The 27,056-nt window shown below is 39.2% G+C and overlaps 1 protein-coding gene across 6 annotated transcripts in view; it reads right to left on the bottom strand.

The window, feature by feature from the left end:
• LOC140342775 (uncharacterized) overlaps positions 1–26,361 on the bottom strand; it is a 51,869-nt gene extending 25,508 nt beyond the window's left edge. For 4 of the 6 annotated variants that reach the window (XM_072429116.1, XM_072429118.1, XM_072429117.1 and 1 more), the window contains exons 1-9: positions 26,248–26,361; positions 18,289–18,421; positions 16,779–16,890; positions 16,575–16,696; positions 14,045–14,130; positions 12,742–12,782; positions 6,794–6,928; positions 1,395–1,448; positions 1,257–1,310 (exon numbers count right to left, since the gene is read on the bottom strand). In XM_072429116.1, the coding sequence (XP_072285217.1) occupies positions 1,257–1,310; positions 1,395–1,448; positions 6,794–6,928; positions 12,742–12,782; positions 14,045–14,130; positions 16,575–16,696; positions 16,779–16,890; positions 18,289–18,398 (714 nt within the window). In that variant the 5' untranslated portion in view covers positions 18,399–18,421; positions 26,248–26,361. The remainder of the gene's footprint in view (positions 1–1,256; positions 1,311–1,394; positions 1,449–6,793; positions 6,929–12,741; positions 12,783–14,044; positions 14,131–16,574; positions 16,697–16,778; positions 16,891–18,288; positions 18,422–26,247) is intronic. The other 2 variants (XM_072429119.1, XM_072429121.1) reach the window with 1 other exon arrangement.
• Between the last annotated feature and the right edge of the window lie 695 nt (positions 26,362–27,056).

The following is a 27,056-nucleotide window of genomic DNA, read 5'->3' as shown; positions in this document are numbered from 1 at the left end:
CATCAAGGTATAATATGCCAATAACAATAGGAATTTTTTTCATGGGAACGGATGAATCATTTTCCTTGTATTTCTTATGAGAAAAATTTGTTTGGTATAAGTCCTGTTTAGTAGTCCAAGGATCTGGAACGGATTAAGGACTTATACCAAGGTACCACTGTAGTTTTGCACTAACGTTTTGTTCTTTCTTATGTTCTTGTTTATTGTTTATTGTTTGAAAAACGAAAAAACGCTTGTAATTCATTTTTCCACTGTTTAACCTCAATAAACATATTTAGAAAAAAATAAAAAATAAAAACGAATGACTATCCAATTTTATCCTTGAAGGCCACCCCTACCCCCTTTCAGTGGTAAAGCGTAAGCAAAGCTTAAAAATGGTGTTTTCTATCTTAGCCCCAATAATCAGCTATTTGACAATATACTTAGTTAACCTACATCAACGCTTAATGATTTCTTCAGATGCACAATAGTTCAATTATCTTGGCATATGCCAAATTTGTGCAGCCAGCTGCAAATGAACGTTTTCAGAGAGGATGCAAACAAGCAGGTTAGAATTCCCACAGCAGAAGAAACCCAGCCTATTTGAACAATTCAACATTGCCGCTTAAAGACAAAATTTGTGGCATGAATGTGTGACAGAAGATATTTAAAGCTGTATATTATAGAACACTTATATTACAAACAACATGATAAACAACTTCTATAGTACATAGGTCATAAATACTATTTTTCTATAAAGGCATCTCCATTTAAAGTTGGTTGTCTTTACGAAGGTTAGGATCTATAATTTTTCATCTGTTCATGGCATTTTCTTGCACTATGCTAAATATCAGCTGAACCATTTAACTCAATACCTGCCTTTGATCCCCAGACGCCTAGGGTGTTGAGAATGTATAAGCCATGTGCACGAGCCCAGCATGCACAAAACCCTTGTGAAAGAACTATGAAAAAACTTTGATAATCTTAGAGAAATGATCAACTATTGAAAAGGATTTCTATTTTTAAGCTCAGAGGGATTTACTTTTAGAAACAATGAAGTCATTAGGCAGAACAATGTCTAAAAAAAACTTGATCTGTAGCCTTCAAAGATGAGATTTGGACAGCCGACAAAAGGACTTGACAAAAAATAGCCACACACACACACACACACACACACACACACACACACAAGCTGGGTCTATAGGACTTTAAGACCACTACAAAATATCCACAAAATTTTATAGAAGGCAGAAAATACACAAAGGAATTCCACTAACCTTATTCTTAGCTGAAAGACTCCTACCGTCTTTTTCGGACATTAATGTCCATTTCTATAACAAAGACAAAACAAAATAGGAAAAAAAACTTAACGCTACTATTTTTGGCCCTTCTCCTTGGATCTCTAAGACCCTTACCGTTTTTAACTTCTTTGCAGCAAAATCCTTATTTGTTGATTTGGTGTCTGGTTTCTGAAAACACAAAACAAGAAAGTTAACAGCAACAGTTTCTGTATTAACCCTCCAGGCAGTATTCCCGAGTGTGGCTCGGAGTAAAAAACATGCAAAAAGCGGTAACCCTGAGCCACACTCGGGGTAGCTATTAAAAAAAAAAAAAAAAACCCCCACTTACAACCTCCGGCGTCCTGCCCAACGGATCTTCAGCCAGCGAGTGCAGAGACGCTGCAGGGCTTTCCCCAGTGACGTCGGTGCATGCGTCAGTGTGTGCAAAAGGTGCGGCGGGAAATTCAAATAATTTTGAATTAGATTCAATACAAAATAGCTGTATTAAATATATATATATATATGTGTATATATATATATATATATATATATATATATATATATATATATATATATACACACATATACATACATACACATACACACACACATATATATACATACACAGATTTATACATGCTACTGTACAGTTATTACAGTTTTCAGTTTTATGCACCCTTGTTTTAACAGAATTTTGTGTTTTTACTTAAAGTTTATAATTAAATTTATTAAATATTGATATTTCAGTGAGTTATGCCTAAGAATTATAGGCCTACAATGTAAAATAAATTTCTATGTAGGGCGTTGGTTAATGTAACTAGAGGGATTGGTAGGGGCACCCAGAAAAAGGAAGGCCAGCCCTGTGTTTCAGCACCCCAACATGTTTGCAAAGTAATGTGAAGATGTGCAGGTGGCAGACCCAGTGGTGGCAACTCTAGATGTTACTGCTACCCCTAACAGCCGGGAGAGAAGCACATCTAGTAGTGGTGGGGAGGGAAACGCAGGAAGGAAAAGACAATTGGTAGACATAATGGTTTGCCGTCTTCCTGGTGCCAGGGTTCGGCATGTGGTGGACCGAGTGGACAAATTACTGGGAGGGGCTGGACAGGACCCAGCTGTCTTGGTCCATGTTGGAACCAATGACAAGATAGACGGAAGATGGAGGATCCCTAAAAATCAGTATGAAGAACTAGGTTCCAAGTTGAAGAAAAGGACCTCCAAGGCTATATCCTCTGGAATATGGCTTGTGCCATGCGCAACACAGGAAAGGCAGAGGGAGATTCAGACATGGCTTAAGTCCTGGTGCAAAAGGGAAGGGTTTGGGTTCATAGAGCACTGGGCTGACTTTTCATTGGGGTACAATCTGTATGCCAGAGATGGTTTGCACCTAAATGAAAGGGGGTCTGCTGTGCTAGGGGAAAGATTTAGTCAAATGGTGGAGGCATATTTAAACTAGGACAAAGGGGGGGGTGGGAAAGTTATATAAGGTGGAAGAAAGGTTAGTCAGGGGTCAGACACCAGTGGAGGGTGGATTAGGGATAGTTGGGGGGAGGGTTATGGATAATTGTAAGGAGCTTCTCATGTTACAAACATTGGATTGTGTAGCACTAGCGGTACTGAAAAACAAAAGTATTTGGCAAATAATGATGGCAAAAGCACCAATGGTTTAAAGAGCCTGTTCAACAATACTAGAAGTCTAGCAAACAAGATAGGGGCGTTGGAGGCCTTAGTGAGTGATGAGGATTATGACTCAGCATTGCTGAATCCTGGCTTTGTTCTTCGCATGACTGGGCTGTCAATATTCCTGGGTATACTCGCTTTCGTGAAGACGAGTCAAACTAAAGGATGGTGTCTGTCTGTATGTGAAGTGATCTAAAAGTGAATGTGTGTCCGGTCTGTATTTTCTGGGGAACACCTAGTTAGTAGTTTTGAAATCCCATATAAAGAACATTTTCCTTATAGACAACTGTCCTCCTATATTACAACAGTAATTAAGGCGGCGCCAAAGCCCATGCGCTCCTCTGCATTTGAAAGTACGTGCCTCTCTCTAGCTTCAACCAAAGGGCAAATCTCAGTAATCTATTCGGCCTTAGTGACCCCTACTGATAAATTGCTCTATATGAAGACTTGGGAATCCGAATTGGGTATTACATGGGATTTGGAAGATTGGTGGGATACGATAGACTCCCTTTCCAGGATCTCTCTGAACTCTGCAATAATAGAAGCCAATTACAAGGTGGCTCTCAGGTGGTATCTCACTCTGGACAGATTAGCGAAAATGTTCCCCTCAACTTCTCCTCTTGTTTTCGGGGCTGTAACTCCAGAGGCTCTATGCTACATATTTGGTGGTCATGTCCTATAGCCAGGCGGTATTGGGATGAGGTGTTTGATATGATCTCTAACATTCTCCATCAAACGATTGGCAGCACTGTGGAAGCAGTGCTTTTTGGCAGGCTTGACCTGTCCCTTTCAGCTCCCTTAAAAAAGCTGATTCGTTTGATATTATTAGCAGGCAGAATCTCTCTGGCCAAGGCGTGGAGGTCCCCTTTGATATCCTTGGACCCTTTATATAACAAACTGAACTGGATTATGGTCAACGATAGATTGACTCACACGCTACAACACACGTTGGATAAATTTGATGATATATGGGAACCTTGGATCGCATTTATTAATAAGTAATGAAAATTTTTTTTTTCTTTTTTTTCTGGACATTAACATGAATCATTACACACTAGTGTTACTGTTTAGAGCGACTTCCTCTTCCTTCCCCTCCCCCTCCCGGTTGTTTACTTGTTCCATGTTTGTCGTTGTCTTTTAACTTTTCTTCCTTTTTTTTCCATAATGGGGTTGCAATTTTGGTTTATTCATTGTTCACACCACTGTTGTATATGGTTTTCTCCTTGTCACTTTGAACATTGAGGTCGTCAAGAATATGTTTGTACCCTGCTGACCCTAGTTTTGATAATTTTGTATTATCTCGTTTTTTTATTTTTTTTTTGTTTTGTTGACATACATGTACCTATTTTTGTGAAAATTCAATAAAAATATTGAAATATAAAAGTGAATGTGAAAGAATAAATTGCGGATGGAACAAGCGATGAGGTTGAGGCATTATGGGTGGAGTTGAATAACACACAATTATTGGAGTCTGCTATAGGCCCCCCAGTGCTAAGGAAGAAATAGAAAATCAACTACTAGCACAAATAGAAAAAGCAGCAAAAAGTGAAGTGTTTTAATCTACCCTGACATTGACTGGAGTAATGGCACTACAGGAACAGCAAAAGGGAGGAAATTTGTGAATTTATTACAAGATAATTTTATGGTACCGTTTAAAGAAGCCCCAACTAGAAATAACTCTGCTGGACCTAGTTCTAACAATGCAGAGTTTATAACAAATGTGCAAATAAAAGAGAATCTGGGTAGCAGTGACCATAATATGATTTCACTTAACGTAAGTTGTAAACAGGAAAGATAAAAACATTTAATTTTAAGAGAGCAAATTTTCCATTATTAAGGGCGGCTCTGTGACTTGGACTGGGAGACAATATTGTCCTTAAAGAACAGGGAACAGAAATGGGAATGTTTCAAGTCTGTTCTACAAAAGCACACTGAAAAATATAATCCAATGGTTAATATGTTTAGGAGGCTAAAATTAAAACCTATGTGGCTTACTGCTGATGTTAAAAAAGCCATAAGGAAAAAGAAAAGGGCATTCCAAAAATATAAAAATGAAGGATCACCTTCATCATTTGAAACCTATAAAGAATATAACAAAATATGTAAAAAGAAGATGAAATGTGCAAAACTTCAAAATAAAAGAAATTGCAAAGGAAAGTAAGGCAAACCGCCAAAATTTTTTAAAATATATTAGCAAAAAGATCAGATCTGACAATGTAAGCCCCTTAAATGATGTCGCTGGGTTGGTAACTGGGGATAAAGACAAGGCAGATTTACTTAACACTTTTTTAGCTCTGTGTACACAAAGGAAAATGGCAGAGCTCAAGCCCAAATTCATAATAGCAATGTCACTGCCTTAATGTCACAATGGCCTAGAATTGAAATGATTGATAAACAGCTGGGAAATATTAAGGTTGACAAAGCACCAGGACCTGATGGATTACATCCATGTGTTTTCATAGAGCTGAGCTTGGGTATTTCAAAGCTATTGTTTCCAATTTTTAGAGACTCTTTAGCCACTGGCAAGGTACCGATGGATTAGCGTAAAGCCAATGTGGTTCCGATCTCCAAAAAGGGAGCAAAGTCATTACCAGGTAACATAGTTGGACTGGAAGGTCTGTGAAAATGTGGAATCGGCTCACTCTGGAAGTAGTTTCAGCAACTACTATAGATTGCTTTAAGAAAAAGCTGGATGTTTTTCTAGAAGCACAGAATATAACTGGGTATTAAGGCTTTAAAGTAAAAATAACAGAGACTGTTGATCCAGGGAACATCCGATTGCCTCATGGAATCAGGAAGTTTTTGTTTTTCGCTTGTTGAAGCAAATTGTACCGGGGTTTTTTTTGCCTTCGTCTGGACCAACTATGTCTTATAGGGTCTTAAAACCCTGGGATATTTCTCTAGGGGTTGAACTTGAACTTTTTTCAACCTAACCTACTATGTAACTATATGCAAAACAATGTAACACTTTTTGCATAAAAAAACAGACAGAATTAGAACACCAGGGGTGTTAAGTGTATGAAATAAAAAAAAAATTAAATTAGATTTCCCATCTTAGGGCTTAAAACGGTATTCTAGGCCAAAATTGCTGATAGACACCGACTGTCCTTTGCTAAGCCAATACTGTGGTTATGAACTGCTGCACATGCAGAAGCAGAGCAAAGAGGTGACCTTTAAGGAACAAAATCAGGAGGGCTGTCAATTTACTTTATGACCTAGACCATTTTGTTTGTCAGTTATCAGATGATGCATACCAGCAGAAAACGTCTTCTATTGTGCCCAAGGCTGGAGAGGATACTTTCTTCAGTGAAGGTGGGTGATCCAGCAAACATGGAATGAATCTGCTCAGGATTGAAAACATTTGCTAGCAAATGACTAAGGAACTCTATTCCATGTTTGCTGGATCACCCAGCTTCACTGAAAAAAAAAGTGTTATCTTCTCCAGCTTTTGAGAGCTTTATTAAATCAGGGCCATTGTGTCTAGTGCACTGTAAAGACGAATTAAAAGGCAGAGGTGCAAAACATTTAGGGGGGGGGGGGGGGGGGGGGGTGGGGGGGGGGGAGTCTAATTTTAAAGCGACCTTATCCTTTTAACAAGGCTACAGGCATTTTAACTATTGCTTCTGAAGCCCAGGTTAACCAATAAAAGCAACACCAAGATTTTCTTGCTAACCTGTTAGCAGCAAAGACCAATAATCAAAGATCACTATCAGGAAAAAGACTGGTACTGACTGACCTAATTCCACATTCACCCATATGGAACCTGATGATTGATCAACTGTTAGTATACTTTATGGTTAGTAAAAAAAGTGTGTGTGTGTGTGTGTGTGTGTGTGTGTGTGTGTCACACTTACCTCATTGTGGCAGCTGTGTTTCATACACTTGTTATTGATTTCCAGCTCTGGGTTTTGTTTTCTCTTTAAACACATGGAACAAGATTCACAGTCATCTGTTGCAGTGCAGCCCTGACACACTCCACAGTCACCTGGCTGTTTATGAAAATAGTTATTTTTTGCCATTTTTCATACTAAAACTGTAAAGAAATGATGCAGGCAAACATTGCATAAGCATATACCAACATATTAAAATTGTTGGACTATGGCCAACACCCATTTTATTTGTTTAATTCTCATACTGTATACAGCCTTATCCATTTTTAACTAATTTAGGACCAAAATAACCCTGCATTCACATTTTTGTACAATTCTAAACCTAACAAATGGTACTATCCAAGAGTAATGTAAGCTGTCAAAAAGGATCTTCTTCAGTGGTACCTTATAGATAGAAAAATTGCAAAATTGTCTGAAGGCTGACACGATCCATTTTTTAAAGTGCCAATAAAAACCAAACAATAAAAACCTTATAAGAAACCAGGAAGAGGAGGAGGGGGGACGCATGCGTAGATCTGGCGGATGTTAACGCCCTGAACCGGCTACACACCACGCCGGGACAAACGAGGCTCCAGCAGTGAACCAGTCATTTGAAGCTCTTTGAAAACGAGCAGTACAGTGGGAGCACGGAGGAGAAGCCCAGATGCCAACACGGGGTAAGCACTGGAAACCCCAGGAAGCAATGCAAGTGGCGGCAACATACAGAGCAAAAAAGATAGTGGACTCACTCTCTCCCTCTCCTATGAAACAGAGGAGGAGAGAGGGCTCCAGCGAGCTGGATACGCCCATAGGGAGCTCTCACTCAACTCCATTTCCAGCTGAGCAGCAGCAGCAGGTATTAGATCCAGATAATCTTCTTGATAGATTTCAAATGATGCCGAAAACAGCTTTGGAAAACACTACAAAAAAAACAGGGAAAAAAAATTCCTTACTGATTCCATGAGGCAATGGGATGTTCCCTGGATCAACAGTCATTGATATTTTTACTTTAAAGCCTTAATACCCAGTTATAGTCTGTGCTTCTAGAAAAACATCCAGCTTTTTCTTAAAGCAATCTATAGAACTTGCTGAAATTACTTCCTGAGGGAGCCGATTCCACATTTTCACAGACCTTACAGTGAAGAATCCCTTCCTTATCCGAAGCTTAAACTTCTTTTCCTCCAGATGCAGAGAGTGCCCTCTTGTTCTTTGTAATGATCTCAAAGTGAATAATGGGGAGGAGAGTTCTCTATATGGACCTCTATATGGTGTCTTACTCTGCCCCTAATGATAATCAACTAAGGTTTTTTGAACGTCTCATGCATTTAATATGTCAAAATATACAGGGCACCTTGGTATTATGTGGTGATACCAATGTGCCCTTAAGGCCACGTTTGGATAAGAAAAAGGTGACTATGGAAACGGTCAATCTTAGAGATGTGAATATATCCAATAGATTGCTTGAATCATTTAAATCTGAGATGTTAGTAGATCTATGGAGGGAATTACATCCTAAAGATCAAGATTATACCTATTTTTCCTATCCACACCAATTGTTAACACATATAGACCATATCTTAATACATCAAAGGGCGTTACCATTGGTAACAAAGTGTGATATTCTGGCGGTCTCATGGTTTGACCATGATGCAGTTTGGGCTACATTAACTTTTTTTTCCGAAACCAGACTCGTTTAGATGGTCGCTCAACGATTCATTGTTAAGTAATCCCGAGGTGGATCAAAAACTGCAAGAGATACTGGCTGAGTATTTTGCATTAAATGAACAGCCTGAGATTTCTTCAGCTATGCTTTGGGCAGCATATAAGGAGGTAGTTAGGGGTAGATTAATACAGATGGCCTCACAGATTTAAAAAGCTAGGAAAGGGGGACTATTAAAGACTTGGAAACTAAGTCCACGGGGTTACATACTCAATATATAGCTTCATCAAGTAAAAATATAAGACAATTGAATAAGATCTGTACGGCATCAAAAGCCAAAAAAAGCCGAGATGGTCTAATAAATTTTATAGATACAGTAATAAAATGCATACGATGTTGGCAAATAGGTTGAGGCACCCCGAAAGGCGTTTACATTTCTATAGACTTAGGGTTAAGGGGATAGGCCTTACAAGCAAGCCATTAAATATATTACAGGAATTTCATATTCATATGCGGGCAATTTATCAAACTACTGGTGTGTTTGATAAAAGAGCTTTTGATAACTTTTTTCTGTTTGTAGATCTCCTAGAGCTTAATAAAAGTGTAAAGGAAAAAATGGAAACTCCAATTACATTAATTAAAAAGTGACCCAACCCATCAAGTGCCTCAAGTCTAATAAGCGTCCTGGGCCCAATGGATTTATGGCAGTCTATTATAAAAAAAAATATCAGCAGATCATAGGGACATACCTGGTAGAGATGTTTAATAGTATCTTAAAAGGGGAGGCATTGGAGCCTAGCATACTGGATGCAGCCATTTGTATGCTACTAAATACCGCTACTGACGCAACAATGTGGTCTAATTATAGACCGTTTTCTTTACTTAATCTGGACGCCGAGATCTTGGGAGTCCAGGTTGAACGAGAGTATCGGTGATATTGTAGTGACAGATCAAACAGGATTTATAAATGGACGGCAAGCAGGGGACAGTATAGAGAATATTGCATTTGGTCCATCAGACTAAACAAGAAAAGATTCCAGCACTATTGGTTAAGCTTGGATCAGTATTATGGCCATATCTCCCTTATTAACTAAATAGGGCTTTTGACCAAATTTTTGCAAATGGATATTCTCCTTGTATGCTTCCCCTAAAGCTTTCATCTAATATTTGGGCTACTGTTCAGAGAGCTTTTCAATAGGTAGGGGTACTAGACACAGGGCTGCCCATTATCACCATTGCTGTTTGCATTGGCAGTGGAACCCTTGGCAATAGCAATTAGAAATATTGCAGATAACCAGGGAAGAGATGTGAGAGGTGAACAACGATAGCTTTGCCTTTTCGCAGATAACATTAGTCAGACTAATCCTATGGTATCGCTGCCTAACTTGTTGGAGGTCCTGGGGGTGACTTTTTCAGGACTCTGATTAAATAACTCAAAAATGTAAGGCACTCAATGTTACTTTGGCACCTGAGAGGGTGAAGATACTTAAAGAAACATTTCCCTTTCAATGGGAATCAAAAAGGCTGGTATTTGGGCATATATATCTCTCTATCTTGTGATACATTATATGCTGCTAGTGTCCCTGATCTTGTGAAATATCTGATAGGCCTTTCGGAACCAGGAAAACTGTAACAAATTTCATGGTTAGGCCGTATCGCTTCTAAAAAAAATGACTTTACCAAAACTTTCATACCCTATGAGAATTCTCCCACTAGCCATACCTACCCATATACTTAAATTGTTACAACGCAAAATATTCGAGTTTATTTGGGGAGCTAAACGCCCACGAGTTCCCAAACATACTCTACTTCAAACTAAGATGGTGGGAGGTTTATCAGTGCTGAACTTGAGTTTGTATTATAAGGCGGCACAGGTACCCCCTTTCTTAATGTACTATATTAAAAAAAAAAAAAAAAAAAAAAAAAAAAAATTAAAAAATAAAAAAATAAAAAAATTGTTCCTAAATGGGTAGCCATTGAGAAAGCAGTGGTAGCATCAATATCGGTAGAAGCAATACTCTGGGTCTCGGATAAACAGACACACAATTTTTCCAATCCTATATTGAAACATACATTGAGAATTTGGGATTCAATTAAACAATTAGGGGGTTTTATGTCTGGTTATCGCCCAGAACTTCTATCATAGGAAACCCAATGTTTACCCTGGCATGGAGGAACCAAGGCAGTTTTGCTGGTGGATGGAGAAAGGATTGTACAGAATCCATCATTTTTTAAATTTGGATGGGATATTTACATTTGGAGAAATATGAAGCACCTTCAGTAGAACTCTTTAGATACCTCCAGATTAGACATTTTATACAATCTAGAGTGGGACCAACCCCTGGTATTTACAATATGACATGGTTTGAGAAAATGTGTGTAAAGGACCCAAACACTAAAGGAGTATTATAGAACACTTTAGTGCAATATAAGAAGATATCATGTTGGCAAGTTTACTGCTGCTAAAATGGTCCTAGCTAAAGCATGATGGTCTAAAATCCCCAATATACAACAAGTCAAAAATAAAATCTCCTGGATTTTAGTTAACGGGAAGATGAGGGCTTTCTTTGAAGGCATAGGTAACAAAGTTTCAAAAAGTGTGGTCACCATGGATTGAGTACTACATGACAATAGGGCATGGTTGACTCTATATCTATATCTATATATCTATATCTATATATCTATCATCAGTAATATTACTTGCTTATGGAGCTAACTTACTAGATAGTAGTAGTAGTAGTAATAGATTAGTTTTTTTTAATCAAAAAACTTTATTTATACGAGTACTATTTATTGTTGGGAAGAAAAAATTTTGTGGCTCTTTAAAAACTTTGAAATTTTGTAAATTGTAATTTTTGACTCTTCCGACTCAAAAGGTTGCCGACCCCTGGGCTAATCTAAAAAATTTTGTGGCTCTTTAAAAACTTTGAAATTTTGTAAATTGTAATTTTTGACTCTTCCGACTCAAAAGGTTGCCGACCCCTGGGCTAATCTAATCCAGGACGTTTACTTCAGGCACGTTTTTGAGCGTTATGTTAAACATCGCTTGCAACTTTTAAAAAATTAAAACGCTGGATAAACGCGAAAAAAAAGGGAAAAAGGGAAATAGCATGAAAACGCTTCCATTGAAATCAATGGAGGCTTTTTCAAGCGTTTTTCAGCTTTTATGAAAGCTTCCATTGAAAACAATGGGGGCTTTTATAAACGTTTTTAGCAGGACTTTGGAAACCCCCTTTAATAAGGAGACTCCCAGATCTCCACCACCCCAACCTGGGGAATGAGTACAGAGGTACATAAAACCCCTTACTCATTCCCTGAAAGGGTTAAAATGTGTAAAAAAATTGGAGGAGGCTTTGTTAAAATATTTTATTAAATGTGTGTGTTTGTGTAATTAAACTTTTTTTTTTTTTTTTTTTTAACAGGTTCTCAATGACAGGATGATTTCCAGGGTTGCAATGAGCACAGCCCCGGAAATCCTCCTGACAGTGAGGGATCGCAGGGCACTAGGGGTAAAATGAGGACAAGCCTTCACTCCTACTGCTCTGTAAATGGCTGAGGTTTTACATTTTTCAGCTATTCAGCACTAGACATGAATGGGGAGACTTGTGTCCATTCTTCTCTAGTGCTCTGTGATTGGCTGAGAAATAGGAAACCCTGATGAAAGAGAGAGAGAGAGAGAGAGAGAGAGAGAGAGAGAAAGAGAGAGAGAGAAAAAGAGAGAGAGAGAAAAAGAGAGAGAGAGAAAAAGAGAGAGAGAGAAAAAGAGAGAGAGAGAAAAAGAGAGAGAGAGAGGGGAGGGGGGAGAGAGACAGAGGGGGGGGGAGAGAGAGCTATACAATGTAGAGAGATTATGTAATTGTTCACTAATTTATCTAAATGTCCACTACTTGAACCTTTATTTTTGTTTACCTGCACCTCTACATTCTAGAGAAATTAGTGTTCAAGGTAGAGAAGCAGACAAATATGTATCACAGGGCAAGGCAGCCTGTTTTGATAGGTAGAGATTTATGTTGTCATAGTGCCATAGTAATAACATTTTAAATGTTTAGCCACAAGTGTCCCCCATTTGCACCTACATTTCAGTTTCTGCGCTGGACATAATGGTGAGCATCAGAAAGACGAAAAGGGAAGGCGAGTCAGCATGGGACTCACTGGGCTAGGTTTGTCAAAAAAAAGTAAGTTGGCTTTGACCACCAGCATCACAGATGGCCCTGTGATAGCACTGGGAAACCATAGACCTCAAACACATGCATTTCAGTTTCAAGAGGCTCACCTTTAGAAACTTTCGCACCTTGTTGAATGCTCTCCGAGAAACTAAAACAAAAACAAAAAATAGTTAAGGTATATGCAAGGTGATGGGAATGAAGACAGTTAATCTGAAGCAAGCGTTACAGGTCTCTTTATGAAGATATTAACCCTTAGCCTACAATTAGTTAACATTTTGTTTTTGCACAGTGCTCCACAAATACCAACTAACAGGTACACAGCCTAAAAGGCTTATGGTCAGCACCAATATCTTTTTTAAATTGTTCATCCCTATAGCAGCTGTAAAAACAAAAACAGAAATACATAAAACTATAAAAAGATAAGAAAATACACCGTAGTCTCCAAAATAAAAGTATCACAGAGAAGGCATCCAATAGTGCAGGGGTGCTCAAAACATTGATCGCGATCTACTGGTCGATAGCAGAGGCAATGCGAGGCACAGGGGACAGTTCAAGATGAGCAGTGCTGGGCAGCCTAGTCAGTTCAGGCTCGGAGTCAGGGTTCAATTACTGAGATACCTTTGTATAGATTAGCAGTTCTTTTTCTTGTGCAGCACGTCATTCTTCTATGACAGGTGAACTGTAGCTTTCCTGTCACTAGTAGTACTAGTGCCATTCAATCTTATTAGCTTTAGTAACGTACGTGTGTGTGTGGCATTTTTATTGTTGGTAGATCATTTTAAAAGTAGCTCGCAAGCCAAAAAAGTGTGGCACTCCTGCAATAGTGCAAGTGCTGGAGTGAAATTAGTTTACATTCATCCTGTTCAAAAAATAAAAAAATAAATCTTTTTAACTGGTTACCTTACTGTTCTCGGTTTAATCTTTAGGGAGAGAGTAAAAACTGTACGGCAGACACGGGCCATAGGTGTTTACATATGGCCAAGTATTTGCGCCTTTCCACTGAATGACACAATTACCATACAAGACCGTAATTAAGTGGGCAGTGACCAGGCAGCACTGACTGGTAACATATCCCGGTACCTCCAGGTGTTTGAGGTAGAAATCCTAGAATATTTGAAATTTTTAAGTCAAAAAGGTAGATGACTGGATGTGATTGAATGAAGATGGGCTTCCGCAAATGTCCCTACATTTCAGCTGGCTATATTGCAGAGTGCTGTTGAATGAGTCAGGGTTCTGTCATCACTGCACCTTTAAAACTGAATCAGTAGTCAACTGAAATAAACTAAACACACAATAGCAAGAGGGGCACACTGCAGACTTAACAGTACAATAAAAGATTGGTGATTGTTACAGGAAAAATCTTCACCATCCAAGAATACTGCTCTTATTTAGTTAAAAGTGACTTCTTACCACAACAGTTGGTACAGTACCAAATGGTTTGCTTTGACTGACCAAACTCCACTCCACTAAACCAACTCTTACAACCAGTGCAGCACCTAAAAGAAAAGATTTACGTTTAAAAATTCCTTTTCACACTACCAATCTGATTTACAACATCATGCAAGTAAATTGCTAATGGCCATCCAACAAACACAGCTCAGTGCTGCTTAATACTGCTATTTCCTTGAATTGTAGCGAGTTTCCCGCTTATTCCAGTTATAAGTTATTATTCATTGCTCTGTTGTTTATGCCACACACTCTTTTAGATTTCCCTTGAACACACTGTGCTGGGTTGCCAGGCATGGGCGGGAATCCTTTCCACCTCATCATCCATGTTTCCCCACTCACAAACAGTGGCGCAGGTTTTTGCAATACACACTTTAGACACTTACCCCCACCTCACCTTCTACCCTGACATTTCCCACACTTGTACACAAAAATACTAATAAATTTGTCTAATAGATTAAATCCCCTTCTTTCTTCTGTGGTGAGCCATAACCAAGTGGGTTTCATCCCAGGCAGGGAAGCAAGGGACAATACCACTAGGACCATCCACCTGATCTCCTACACTCAAAAATAAGGCCCCTGCTTGTCTACCATAAATAGACGCAGAAAAGACCTTCGATAGAGTCAACTGGAATTTTTTTTAGATCTGACTCTGCAACAGATGTCTGGGTTAAGATTTCCGAACTAAAATCTTGGCCCTATATGCAGCCCTGGCGGCAAACGTTTTGGTCAATGGTACCCAATCTGAGATCTTCTCCATCTCCAATGGCACCAGACAAGGTTGCCTACTCTCCCCACTTTTTGTCTTGGTCATGGTACATTGTTCTATCACAATCTGTTCCAAAGCATTCTTCCATGGGATACAGACCCCCTCTCATCACCATAAACTGGTCCAGTACGGGCCTCCTATACGTTACCCAACCACACATCTCCATGGCCCCCATCTTATTAAAAATGCAGCGATTTGGCCTCTTCAGCAACATTAAAGATAACCTTTCTAAAACAAAGGCTATCAATATTACCTTACCCTGACCACTTGCCACCCAGCTCTCCCAGAATTTTCCCTTCAAATGGTGCTCAAACATACCTTATTTGGCAAGGTCAGAGGGTATGGTGACACCCAGACTACAAGCTTAACTACTCCCACTTGCTCAAAAGTTTAACAAAAGACCTTGACCACTGGAGTAACCATACAATCTACTGGTTTGGCAGGATGCACAGGTTAAAAATGGACTCTATCTAAACTGCTGTATGCCTTCATGACCATCCCTATATCACCACCTAAATCATTTTTCCACGCACTCTGCTCTGTCTATTAAACTTGCGTGGGGTGGAAGTAGACCAAGAATCAAACACATCTCCCTACGCAGACGCAAACAGGTTGGCGGTATGGGGCTGCCACAATTTGCACTGTACCACATTTACTTGGGTAATTGAATGGCAAACCCCATTAACCCTGGCTGAGCAGGACGTATTCCCTTTGGATCGGAGAGCTACGGCAAGGGCTTCCCCATCCCCAGTCTCTCTGCGACCAGAATATTCACCGATCACGACAGCCACCCTGAAAATTTGGAGATCTGCATACGAATGCCTTTCCCCATCATCCTCTACCCACTCCCCATTAACACTACTTTTTGACAACCACCATGGAGGAAGACTATACAAGGAAATCTTGGCCCCAGACTAGGCATTTTGTAAACCCGGTACACGCCTCTTTCGTTTCAGCAGACACCACCCCGGGGAACCCAAAAAGCTGGCTACAGAAATTACAACTCGCTGCATTCTGCAAGTCAATGCATTTGTCACCCCACACACCTTGACCACTGTACCCTAACAATATCCTCGACACCATACAGTATCCATACTGTATATACACTGCTTATAGGCCTTCACAATAAAACCAAGCCTAAGTTAGACAATGGCACCTAGATATGGGATGTAAGATTCTGCAACTGTTTTGGAGGCATATTTTCTCAATTTGCTTGGACCTGTACACCACGACCCCAGAGATGGGTTTGCCGTCTATTCTCTCTGGCCCCCCAGCCTCTCATAAAAAATCTGTGCTATGCCACTTATGCCTCTTTATTGGAAACAATACTCCTTCCCTAGCCCATTGGGTTACTAAGGTCAACGGCATAATGAGAATGGAGGAAACTATAGAGTATTTGAGAACGACTGCAATGCTATATTTAGCACCCAGTGGGCATGCTGGGAACACTATAGTAGCTCTACCGCCTTAGCACCCAGAGAGCCGGGTGGAGGGGGCACGGTAGACGGGTGGGCGGCACGCCCACCAAAAGGGGGCTGGGAAGAGCACCCACCATTTATTCCCTTAACTTCCAAGTGAACAGCAGAGATCAGAATTATGGGAAATCCCAGTGACGGAATAAAAAATTTGATCAGAGTACAGTAACACTTTTGGTGTATGAAGCTGCCTAGCAAGTTCTTGCAACAAGTAAACACAAAAATAATCCTTCCAGCTCAAGCAACTTACTTGACCATTGACTTTGTTTCAGTGCCATTTTGCTTGTGCTCGTCAGGGGACTGTAGGGCAAAGGACAGACGTTTCTTAGGCTGCACTGGTGACGTTGACTTTTTTTTCTTACTCTTTTTCCTCTAGAAACATAAAACATATAAGAAGAAAGGCTGACAACTGTACCACCTTATTCTCCAAATGTCTACAGGGGAAGTCACTTACATTCTCTACTGGAATCAGGGTTCCGTGCTTGAAGTTAAAGCATGACAGGTCAATGGATTCTCCTAAGAACTTGGCCAGCTCAGGCTTGCTGCGAAAGCGCTGACCAGTGGGACTAACAGAAGAAGCGAGAGATGATTAACACCAGAAAATTTATGTAACAAAGATTAGATGAAGTAAACACTCTATACTAATATAAATATATATATATATATATATATATATATATATATATATATATATATATATATATATATATATATATATATTTTTTTTTTTTTTTTGAACTTTTCTAACCTGCATACTCGTGCTGTGTGTCCAATTCAATATACTGAATTTATCAGAGTTTGGCCATATTTTTTTTTTTTAAAGCTCCTTTAGTACAGTCTACAATCAAATTACCCAGACAGGTCTGTCCCATGAAAGGTAGGTGTCCAGAATAAAATATAAGTAGTCTCCAGAGTAAAAGCACACTGCAGCTTCAAATTATAAACCATCACCCAAGGTTATGGTTGATTTGTATAATATTTTCTACACATTTTTATAGTTTGGCTGATTGGTACTCTTTAAAGAGAACCATAGCACAAAGTTTGTGAAAGGGGCAGCTGTATATGCTTATTCTATACACAGGGTTGTCTTAATTTGTAGCAGTGCCTCCCAGGGATTCAAAACACTTCAAGCTGCATGGCTAGTTTAGCAAAATTGCTGAATGAAGTGTTTGACAACACCATTTATACAATTAAAAAATGTGTGTATGTGAGGTAATTTTTATATTAGGGGATATCGTATAATATAACACGTCTCCTGAAAATTAGATAAACCTTAAATACATACTAAAGAGTAATATGCCACAATTCCCCTTCAAACGGTAGGCTGTATATGCCAACCCTTTGGATTTCGATAAATATGAATCTATGAACTAAAGTCTCAGTGTTCACGCACCCATTTGTCTGCAAGGTAGTCATGTGCACAGCACCGCCCTCTATATAAAACTCCTTTCCAATAGCTACGAAGATGTACTGTGCATGCATGACTACCTTGCAGGTGAATGTAAATAAACGCTGCAATCACAGGCCTTTGGATCTCAACAAGTGGGAATCAGAGGAGGGTTACAATGGCTAAATATTGTAAACAGATGTTTCTCTAAGCTAGCAATACACCACAAATGTTTGGATAGCCATAGTAACATTTTTGATCGATTAGTCAAAAACAGTGAGTGAATCAAATTGTATTTACAAAGGATATTATGGCAAAAAAAAAAAAAAAAAAAAAAAAAAAAAAAAAAAAAAAAAAGATGGACAGCTAAAGTATATTTTTCTCCATTGGAAATCAAAACCACTTTCATTTCAATTAAACATTTAGGCAAGGCAAAATCATCTGCAATTCATATCAATTATCAAACAAGTGAATAATACATACTTTTAGTCATTACAATATTGATAGAGAAATATCACAGTGTATGCCTAGCACTAGTCCACGTTTAAACCTATAATCTGACCCTGATAGACAATACCTTTGATAATAGGTGTCCGAGTGTCCGCAGGACTGTCCTGATTTGCGAATGGCTATCCTCCGCTTCCAGCCTGGGCCCAGCAGTGGCCAGTCCTCCCAGCCCTCAGACATGGTTCAGCAGGGGTCCGTTGGAACTGTAAGAACAAGGGGACAGTATAATGGGCCTCACAGCCTGCAGCAGCTGCACCTGAGAGTTGGGCACTCACATCAGACACACAGATGCTCACAGTTTGAAACTCATGCCAGAGCCTTTAACTTCCCTTAACCTTTAATGAATTCCTGATATTTCAACCCATAAAAAATGCTGTGAACGGAAGTAATGCAGACAGGAACACTATGCAATATGCTGGAAGCCAGGAACTTGTGCATGACATCCTATGCACAAGGCCATCAGTTAGCTGCCTCCTTTCTTAAAGTCCCAAATTCATGCAGGCTGGAGCAGCTTACCAAACGTATTAAAACAATTGGCTTCAAAAAGATAAACCTGTATAAAAGGCTCAGTGCATTTGAACAGTTTCTGAGACATACTGAAGACTAAAAAGTGAATCTGTCATTACAAAACAACCTACATTCAATATAGATCCCACAGACAACACAAGCTAGTTAATTACTTTTTATTTTTTCAAAAAACCTTACTTGCATGACGAAAGTTTCTATGAGATGTGTCCGAAACAAAATTTGACTGCAAAAGTTGGGTGCGTACCACAAATGTAGCAAATGGCCGCACATTGCACTGCAGAGCCAATTGGGGTGCCAACAACAATGAATGGCAACCAATCACATCAATGCATGTATTGCGTAGTGCATTGCATTAGCACAAAGCAATAGTGAAAGCAAGTCTACTTTACAAAAGATTTAGTTCCCCAGCTAGTCTGAACAGCAATATGGTATACAGAAGGGAATTTCACTGGGAATGCATGAGATCTGCATTTTGACTCTACTATTAAAGAAAAGGCTTCTTCATGAGCAGCCAGAGCCTCCCAGGATGTGTGACGTAGGTATCCCGGGGAGGCTCTGCAATCCCATTTAGTGCCATCAAGACAGAAAGGAGCAGTTTTTTTTTTTTTTTTTTTTTTTTTTTTTTAAGGAAGGCAATTTTTACTTTATATTAAAGGATTGTCCAGCCTTTTAAGTAAAAATTTTGAGATTAGGTCTGATTCAAGTTTTTGGAAAGCTGTTAAATGCCTGTGCAACTGTTCTGCCTTAACCCCTCCCGCCCCCTTTTTTGAGTCTTTCTTGCTTGACGACACATTTCAGCTCCAACAATACAATGCAAATTCCCACAGTGCATTTGTCAGATGAAAATAATATTTTCAAACTTTTTTTCTACTAGCATTGGTCCAGTGATGATGTGGCTTTGTTAATAAACAACGCAAACCCTAACACTAATTCTAATGGTGATCTTAATCTTAACCCTGACCTTAATGACGGCCTTAAGGGTAACTCTTAATACTAAAAAAGAAAAAGGAGAACAGCAAAACAAAAACCACACACACACCTTTCTACATACAAATGCCAACTTTGGACAAATGCATCTCTGGGTTGACCGATTACATGGATTTTTTTTTCTTATATTGGAACACGACTGCATTTTATCTATATTAATTTTTTTAAAAGATGTCCCAGTTAGAGCATTACTTCTTAAGCACTTTTGTGTAGAACATTGATAGAGGAGAAATCAAGAAAAAAAAAAAAAAAAAAAAAAAAAAAGGATTGTAAAGCATTGTAGACTTAACAGAATTTAAACCAGTAAATATATTTATCCAAACTGAGAATACCGTGGGTTTGGTTGGCATGAAATACAATAAAGCAGAGGGAAAATAAAAAAAAAAAATCTTACACTGCAAAATTTTTGCCACTATTATTCAGCCTGCTCCTCAAAGATGAACATGGTTATGTTTATGACCCAGCCTGTGACTGGAAAGTGTAAGGAAATAATCAGTACAGTAATGAGGCTCTCTCTACTTCCTCTTACAAACAGCATGCTTCTTGTAACTTTATTAACCCTTAAGCTCTGCTGCACAGGAACTGAAGAAGGCCAAGAACAATTCATGTATGTAAACTGCTAGCATTTAAAAATAAAAAGGTGTTAGAGACGTGTGCCAATGTCTCTGGCTTTTTTGATCTGTTTCATGTGTGTTGCATAATTTGTTTGACTACATGATTATTTTACCGTTCTGTGATATTTCTTTTGAACCTTCTCAATAAAAAAAATAAAAAATAAAATGAGACAATAATAATTAGAGGTACATTATCTGTGCCTTTTATGTCTGCCTTTTCATTTCAAATATATATTTTTTTTCCCCAATAATTAGCAAGAAGAAAACGTTTAGCACTAAAGTGGGAAAAACACAACAGGATAAAGCTATGTACACACGTCAGATTTTTATCGCCCGATAATCGACATCGGCCAGATGTCAAAAATCTGTCGTGTGTACAGTCTGTCGTTCATCGTCCGAACGACCGTCCTGGCGGATCCACGGACGATGAACGACGAGCGATCCTAATGAAACGGAAGGGGGAGACCGCGCAGCAGGGTGCCGCTCCGTCGCTCTCCCCCTCCCCTCTCCATAATGCAGAACGGTGCTGTATGTACAGCACCGTTCATGCATCGTGTAGTCCTTTGTCGTTGGAAAGGATCGTGAAAGATCCTTTCCAACGACAAAAATTGCACGTGTACGCGGCTTAAGGATACTTTTTTCAAGAAGAGTTGCAGTTATTTAAAGAAAAGTACAATGGGATTTGCAAGTTACAGTAATATGGCTAAAATAAAGATACCCAAGTTCGTGTTAAAACTTAGTAAATTGAGCCTTGTGTATGTAGGGTATTACATTTTTGACACTACTAAACTGAAACAGCTGGGTCGTTTAATTTCTAAACTGCACAAGGTCAGCAGGCAGCGAGTATAGAAAGTTCCTAAAGCAAACAAAATCCCATGCTGCCATGCTACAGATGATCACTCCCATTTCTGATACAGACTAACCTCATAATATATCAAGCAGTATTTTCTCCACCTGTCATCAATGGTAAGATCTGAAGGAAATTGGGTTAAGAGGTCATAATTACCAAGGCTTGCATTTCCAAGCTGCTATAGGTATAATATGTGTGCTGCTAGAGATGCTTTTTCTAAAGCACCGAGCATGTTAACCCCCCTAGCTTTCTAATTCTGTCAGTTTTTTGATGCAAAAAATGATCCTATTTTTTTTTTGCATTGAAATTTTTGTTTATATTGTGAGCCTGTAATTATTAGGATTAACTCCTGGGTATAATTAAATTTATATTATAATATAATACATAAATATAAATAATAATTTAAAACAATAATGAAATAATAGACAACAATGTAATGTAAAAAAAAAAAATATTTTATCAAACATTCTCACTGAAATTTTCCAAATAGGGGTGCAATATTAATAACAGAAAAAAAGCAGATTTTAGATAAAAAATATTTACATTTTTAGTAGACATCCCAGGTGTGGTAGATTTTGAAGCATGTGTAAGGAATATAATTTTGCTGAGTCTTGAAGTTAAGTTGTGTTTGTATTTTTTGCAGATAATTGAGCTGTGTCGAAACTAGGTATATCCTCCTTATGAGTGGGTCAATATTTGCTCCATCCTTACCTTGAGGCATCTTGCTCAGCGAAGTTGTTAATTTAAGCTACATACACACTTCCAATTATTATCGTTGGAAAACGAACGACGAACGTTCATGCACGATATATACGAACGATCGTATAGCACCGATCCTGCACATAGAGTTAACGACACGATCGTTCGTAGATATTGTACACACTTTATCACACCTTTGTCGTATAGGACGCACTAACTTTTCCCCCCCAGTTTTGGGGAAGAAAAAGTGCGTCTTATACTGCAAAAAATACAGTAGTTCTCCCCAGAGGTTTTTAGCCGGTTGCTCCGCCCGGCTGATTTGAATACCCCGCCCAGCACTCGGCAGCTCTCATCCTCGGATCTCAGTGAGGCTGCTCTGTGTCATCCGTTCAGAGAATTGCTTCTTCCATGAGAGGCGAGCACACAGTTCAGCCTTCATGTGAAAGAGACACAGGCAGCCCCGCCCCCATCTCATAGCACGAGCTCGGATTTCTATTTAAAAAAAACTGCCTGTGAATGTATCCAGTGTGTGTAAAGTCTGCATGCCATTCTGCATCCTCACAGCTCTGTGTGCACAAACATCCATATCAACTAAGTTGTATGTCACAATGACCTGTAATTTTCAGGGTGTACAGGGGACCATCATAGATACTAGTTACTACAATTTCAGCCACCCAGATTTAAAGAATTTCAAGATATGGGGGTCACAAGTGTTAAGTTATGAAAATTGAACTTTGGGGTTGCTGTTTCAGAGATTCTAATCCTAAATCCTCCTTCATTGTTCATTCTAAATCAAGATGTCTAACAAATCTCAAAACAACACATAGTTCAAACACGTAACAAGGGTGAGAACTTATTGGGAAGTGGCTTTGAGAAAAAGAACTTATCAGTTATTTAGGTTTCTCCAACTCAAACCTACAGGATGGTTTACCTAGGAGACCAGCAAGCTATCAACCACATGCTTCTAAAGGGTAATGGTAGAACAAATCAATCTGACAACAAGATTCCTCAAATAATAATGAGGATAAGAGTGCATTAACCTTTCTAAATGGCTTGGGCACCCTAATGTATTTAAGAATACACTGTTTTTACATCCAGTGAAGTAACCTTGCCTTTTTCTGGCGGGGCTACCGGATGGTAAAAAAAAAAAAAAAAAAAAAAGCAGAGAACTACTTTTGATTTTTTGTTCAACTGTGGGACTGCAAGTCCCCTAGGAGGTTTTCTAAAGAAACATATAAGGAGAATAGAGTCCAAAAAGACTGATAAGGATGCCACATATTAAGAGTTCTGCTAGCTAAACCCTTGATCCTTCCTTAAACTTCAGCAAGGTTAGTTCAGTCTTAAAGTTTCTTATTTTCTTATAAGAAATCAAGATATATGGCCCTGGTGACCAGTTTCCTACTTTTGAGTAAGGTGCAGATTGCTGCATGCAAGAATCCTTGTTCTTGAGTAGGTTTGACCTCCTAGGTTAGGTTGAGCGGCACCCTCCAGGCTCTCATCTGACAATCTTAATCGGACAGGATGAGGCTCAAAAAAGCCCTGGCGTAAGGCTGTGCTCAGAAAATGTAAAGGAAGATGCAATCAAGCACAATAGTGAAATATCCCTCCTTATTTAGAGGATTAATTTCATTCCCACCTAGTTAATGGGAAAAAAAGCCTTAATAGAATCATACACATTTAATTATTGGCGTCTGCTATAGGCCCCCCAGTGCTAAGGAAGAAATAGAGAATCAACTTCTAGCACAGATAAAAAAAAAAGCAGCAAAAACTGCTTGGGAGATTTCAACTGGACTGGAGTAATGGCACTACAGGAACAGCAAAAGGGAGAATATTTGTGAATTTATTACAAGATAATTTTATGGTACAGTTTATAGAAGCCCCAACTAGAAATGATACTCTGCTGGACCTAGATCTTTCTAACAATGCAGAGCTTATAACAAATGTGCAAATAAAAGAGAATCTGGGTAGCACTGACCATAATATGATTTCATTTAATGTAAGCAAAAACCATGAAAACTTATTTTACAGTATAATAGTATAGGTATAAAAAAGTTAGACAAAACCATGTCAAAATAATAAAAGTTTAATTTTTTTTTTTATAAACTGACATGATTTTGGGTTTCAAACTTTATTATACTGTAAAATAAATTTTCATGAAAGACAATATACTGCTTTTAGACATAAATACAGTGTAATGCATTCAATACAGTTATTTTGTATTGAAAGGAAATACAAAATAATTTGAAGTTCCCACCCCACCCCTAGTGATGGCTGTACGCAGCAACGTCACGGGGAAGGTCAGCGCACTCACCGGGGGACAGATCGACAAAGAGGATGCGGCCAGAGGATTGAAGGGCCCTGGAGAACGCCGATGGGACCAGGTAAGTGTTTATTTTAAACTTTTAAGGTACACGTGGAGGCATAGGAAACTGAAACTGTAGGTGCAAGTGGGGGACACTTGTGGCTAAACCTTTCTAAAATGTAATTATGGCATTATGAGTACATAAATCTCTACCTAGCAAAATGTGCTGCCTGCTCCACCCTGAAAATTACAGGTCATTGTGACATACATATTAGGAGATATGGAGGTTTGTACACAGAGCTGTGAGGATGCAGAATTCACACGCAGAGCTAGAGGTGGATACATTTCACAGGCAGAAATCCGAGCTCGTGCTATGAGATGGCTGCGTGTCTCCTTCACATGAAGGCTGAACGGTGTTGCTCACCTCTCATCGGCAGCAATCCTCTGAACGGATGACACAGAGCAGCCTCACTGAGATCCGTGCGGAGGATGAGAGCTGCCGAGAGCTGGGCGGAGTATTCAAATCAGCCAGCTTAAACCCTCTGGGGAGAACCATGCTTGGGTATGTAATATTAGGATGTTTGTACAGGCAGAAAACCAGTTTGGGATACCTGGGACCCGCAAGACCTCCACTGAACAGACAAAGCTGTTTGGTGGAAATCATGGTATGGGCTCAGGAACACTTGTCTGAAAACACTAAACTTGTTGCTGGATCCAAAAACAAGTGAAAAAAAACTCATCCATAGAAAGAATCAACTCTATGCATACACAATCCCCAAACACCACAGCCTTCTCTGAACAGAATTTTTTAAAATCAAGGGCACCTCAGGTCCAGAAGTTGCCAGATTTTTGAATGTCAACTGTATAATATTCTTTTTGGAAATAAAGGACTAAGCATTTTCTAGATCAGGGTTTCTTAACCCGGGTTCCTCCAGAGGTTGCGATGGTTTCCTTTGAGTATGTGGCTCTTAGGGTTAGCCTACACGGACTGTTTCCCCAGCGTTTAACCGGCAGCTTTTAAAGCCCTTGTTTGAAATCCTGATGCATTACAATGTGTTAATCTACACCAGGACATTAACTTGAGGCACATTTTTTTATGACAATTTATCTTAAGCATTGCTTGAAATGTTTAAAAAATTTAAACGCTAGGAAACACCAAAAACGCTGGTAAGCGCGTCTATTGATTTCAATGGGACGTTTGGAGCACTTAAAATGCAGCGGTACACGGTAAAACACAAAAAAAAAAAATAAAAAAAAAAAAAAACACTGGAAACATGGCATAGGCACTTCCCAGCATTTTAAAGGTAGACTTTAAAACGCTAATAAAAGTGCATAAAAACGCAAAAGGAACTTTGACATGCATTTTTAAAAAAACGCCCATGTAGACCCAGCCTTAGGTCAGTTTAAGTGAAAGCAATTATCTGTAAGGGTGACATTCTTCCCAACGGCAAGCAATGTAAGAAGCAGTCTTCCCACTGACCACCATGCTATAATACTATGAGAGCCTGAAAGTTATCTTAAGAGTTACTCTATTTTAAAGAGATTAGGAAACATTGTTCTAGACTTTTTTTTTTTTTTATATACATAAAAGGGGTAGACAACTAGACTTTATTTTATTTTTTTGTGTGCACACAGAAGGAATTGTTTCTTTAATGATAGAAAACAAATGCTGATTACACACATGCACAGTGAGTTTGTGCAAAGCATTGCACTCTCATGTACGACGTGCACACTGTTGAGGTTGCATGTAAGAGCAAATACACAAAAACTACAACACTGCTTTTCACACAGTACGAAGTGTAAATGCATTCTGCTTTAAAACACAAACACACACACCTCAAGAGCAAGTGCAATTTGTATAAGACAAGAGACACACTGTAAACAGGAAACCATAAGTACACACATAGAGCGCAGTTGATGAGATGCCCCCAAGTATACAAAACAGAATAGAAACATAGCTGCCAGAGGCTCTTCCCTAGATCCCTATTAATCCGCGCCACTAAGGGAACCCAGACCCGTCCGTCCTACCTCCCCGGTTTCTTTACCTACCTCTCCTATTCGATATGTTGTAATCAACAAGCAACAGGCGGGAAACTAACAGGTAACGGAAATTAGATCTTTCCTCTTCCGCTCTAGCGGTGACCTCCCCATATCCCGTAGTCCTATGAGATAATCCCACCTTCGGAATGCAAACTACCAACTGATTGGGCGTCTGATGACGTCACAATAAACTATGTCTGCGCGCGCATCACTTATCTCCCTAAGATTGTTACCAAAAGCAGAAGCTTTCTGAGCATGCTTAGCGTTAGCTCTATGAAAGTGGGCGTGTACTATAGACTTAAGTAGCTGGCCTATGAGATTATCCTACTTTCGGAATGCGTACAACCAGCTGCTTGGGCGTCCATGCTGCTATCATTACCACAATGTATACCTTTATATGTCCCACACTGATTGTTGTACAAACGTGAAATTTTCAGGTGAAATTTTCATAAACCTAATTTTAGCCCCCTAAACATAACAAATTGCCAGATACAGTTGCCCTGATTCATCAATGAAATGCGCGTACGCGCCGGTCAGCAAACTTTATTAGCGCGAGTTGGGCCCGAGTTCTAGTGAACTCGCCTGCCGGTTTCCTGCAAAGATGAGCAAAGATCTCGAATACGCCAATTAAGGCGATTAATTTTCAGCTGCGCGATTCAGGAGTAGATAACCTCAATGGTGAGGTGATAACAATTGATTAGCGCACACCTGCGCCCTGTTCTGTGCGCATCTCCAGTCCATTTTACAGGTCAGTTTGAATCGTTTAAAATAAAGCTCAAAAACGTGCCTGAAGGAAACGTCCTGGTGTAGATTAGCCC

This window comes from Pyxicephalus adspersus, chromosome W (genome assembly GCF_032062135.1).
Source record: "Pyxicephalus adspersus chromosome W, UCB_Pads_2.0, whole genome shotgun sequence".
In the NCBI taxonomy this organism is placed as follows: Eukaryota; Metazoa; Chordata; class Amphibia; order Anura; family Pyxicephalidae; genus Pyxicephalus; species Pyxicephalus adspersus.
The sequence above is the reverse complement of the archived record's forward strand: the minus strand, read 5'-3'. Positions and strand labels throughout refer to the sequence as shown.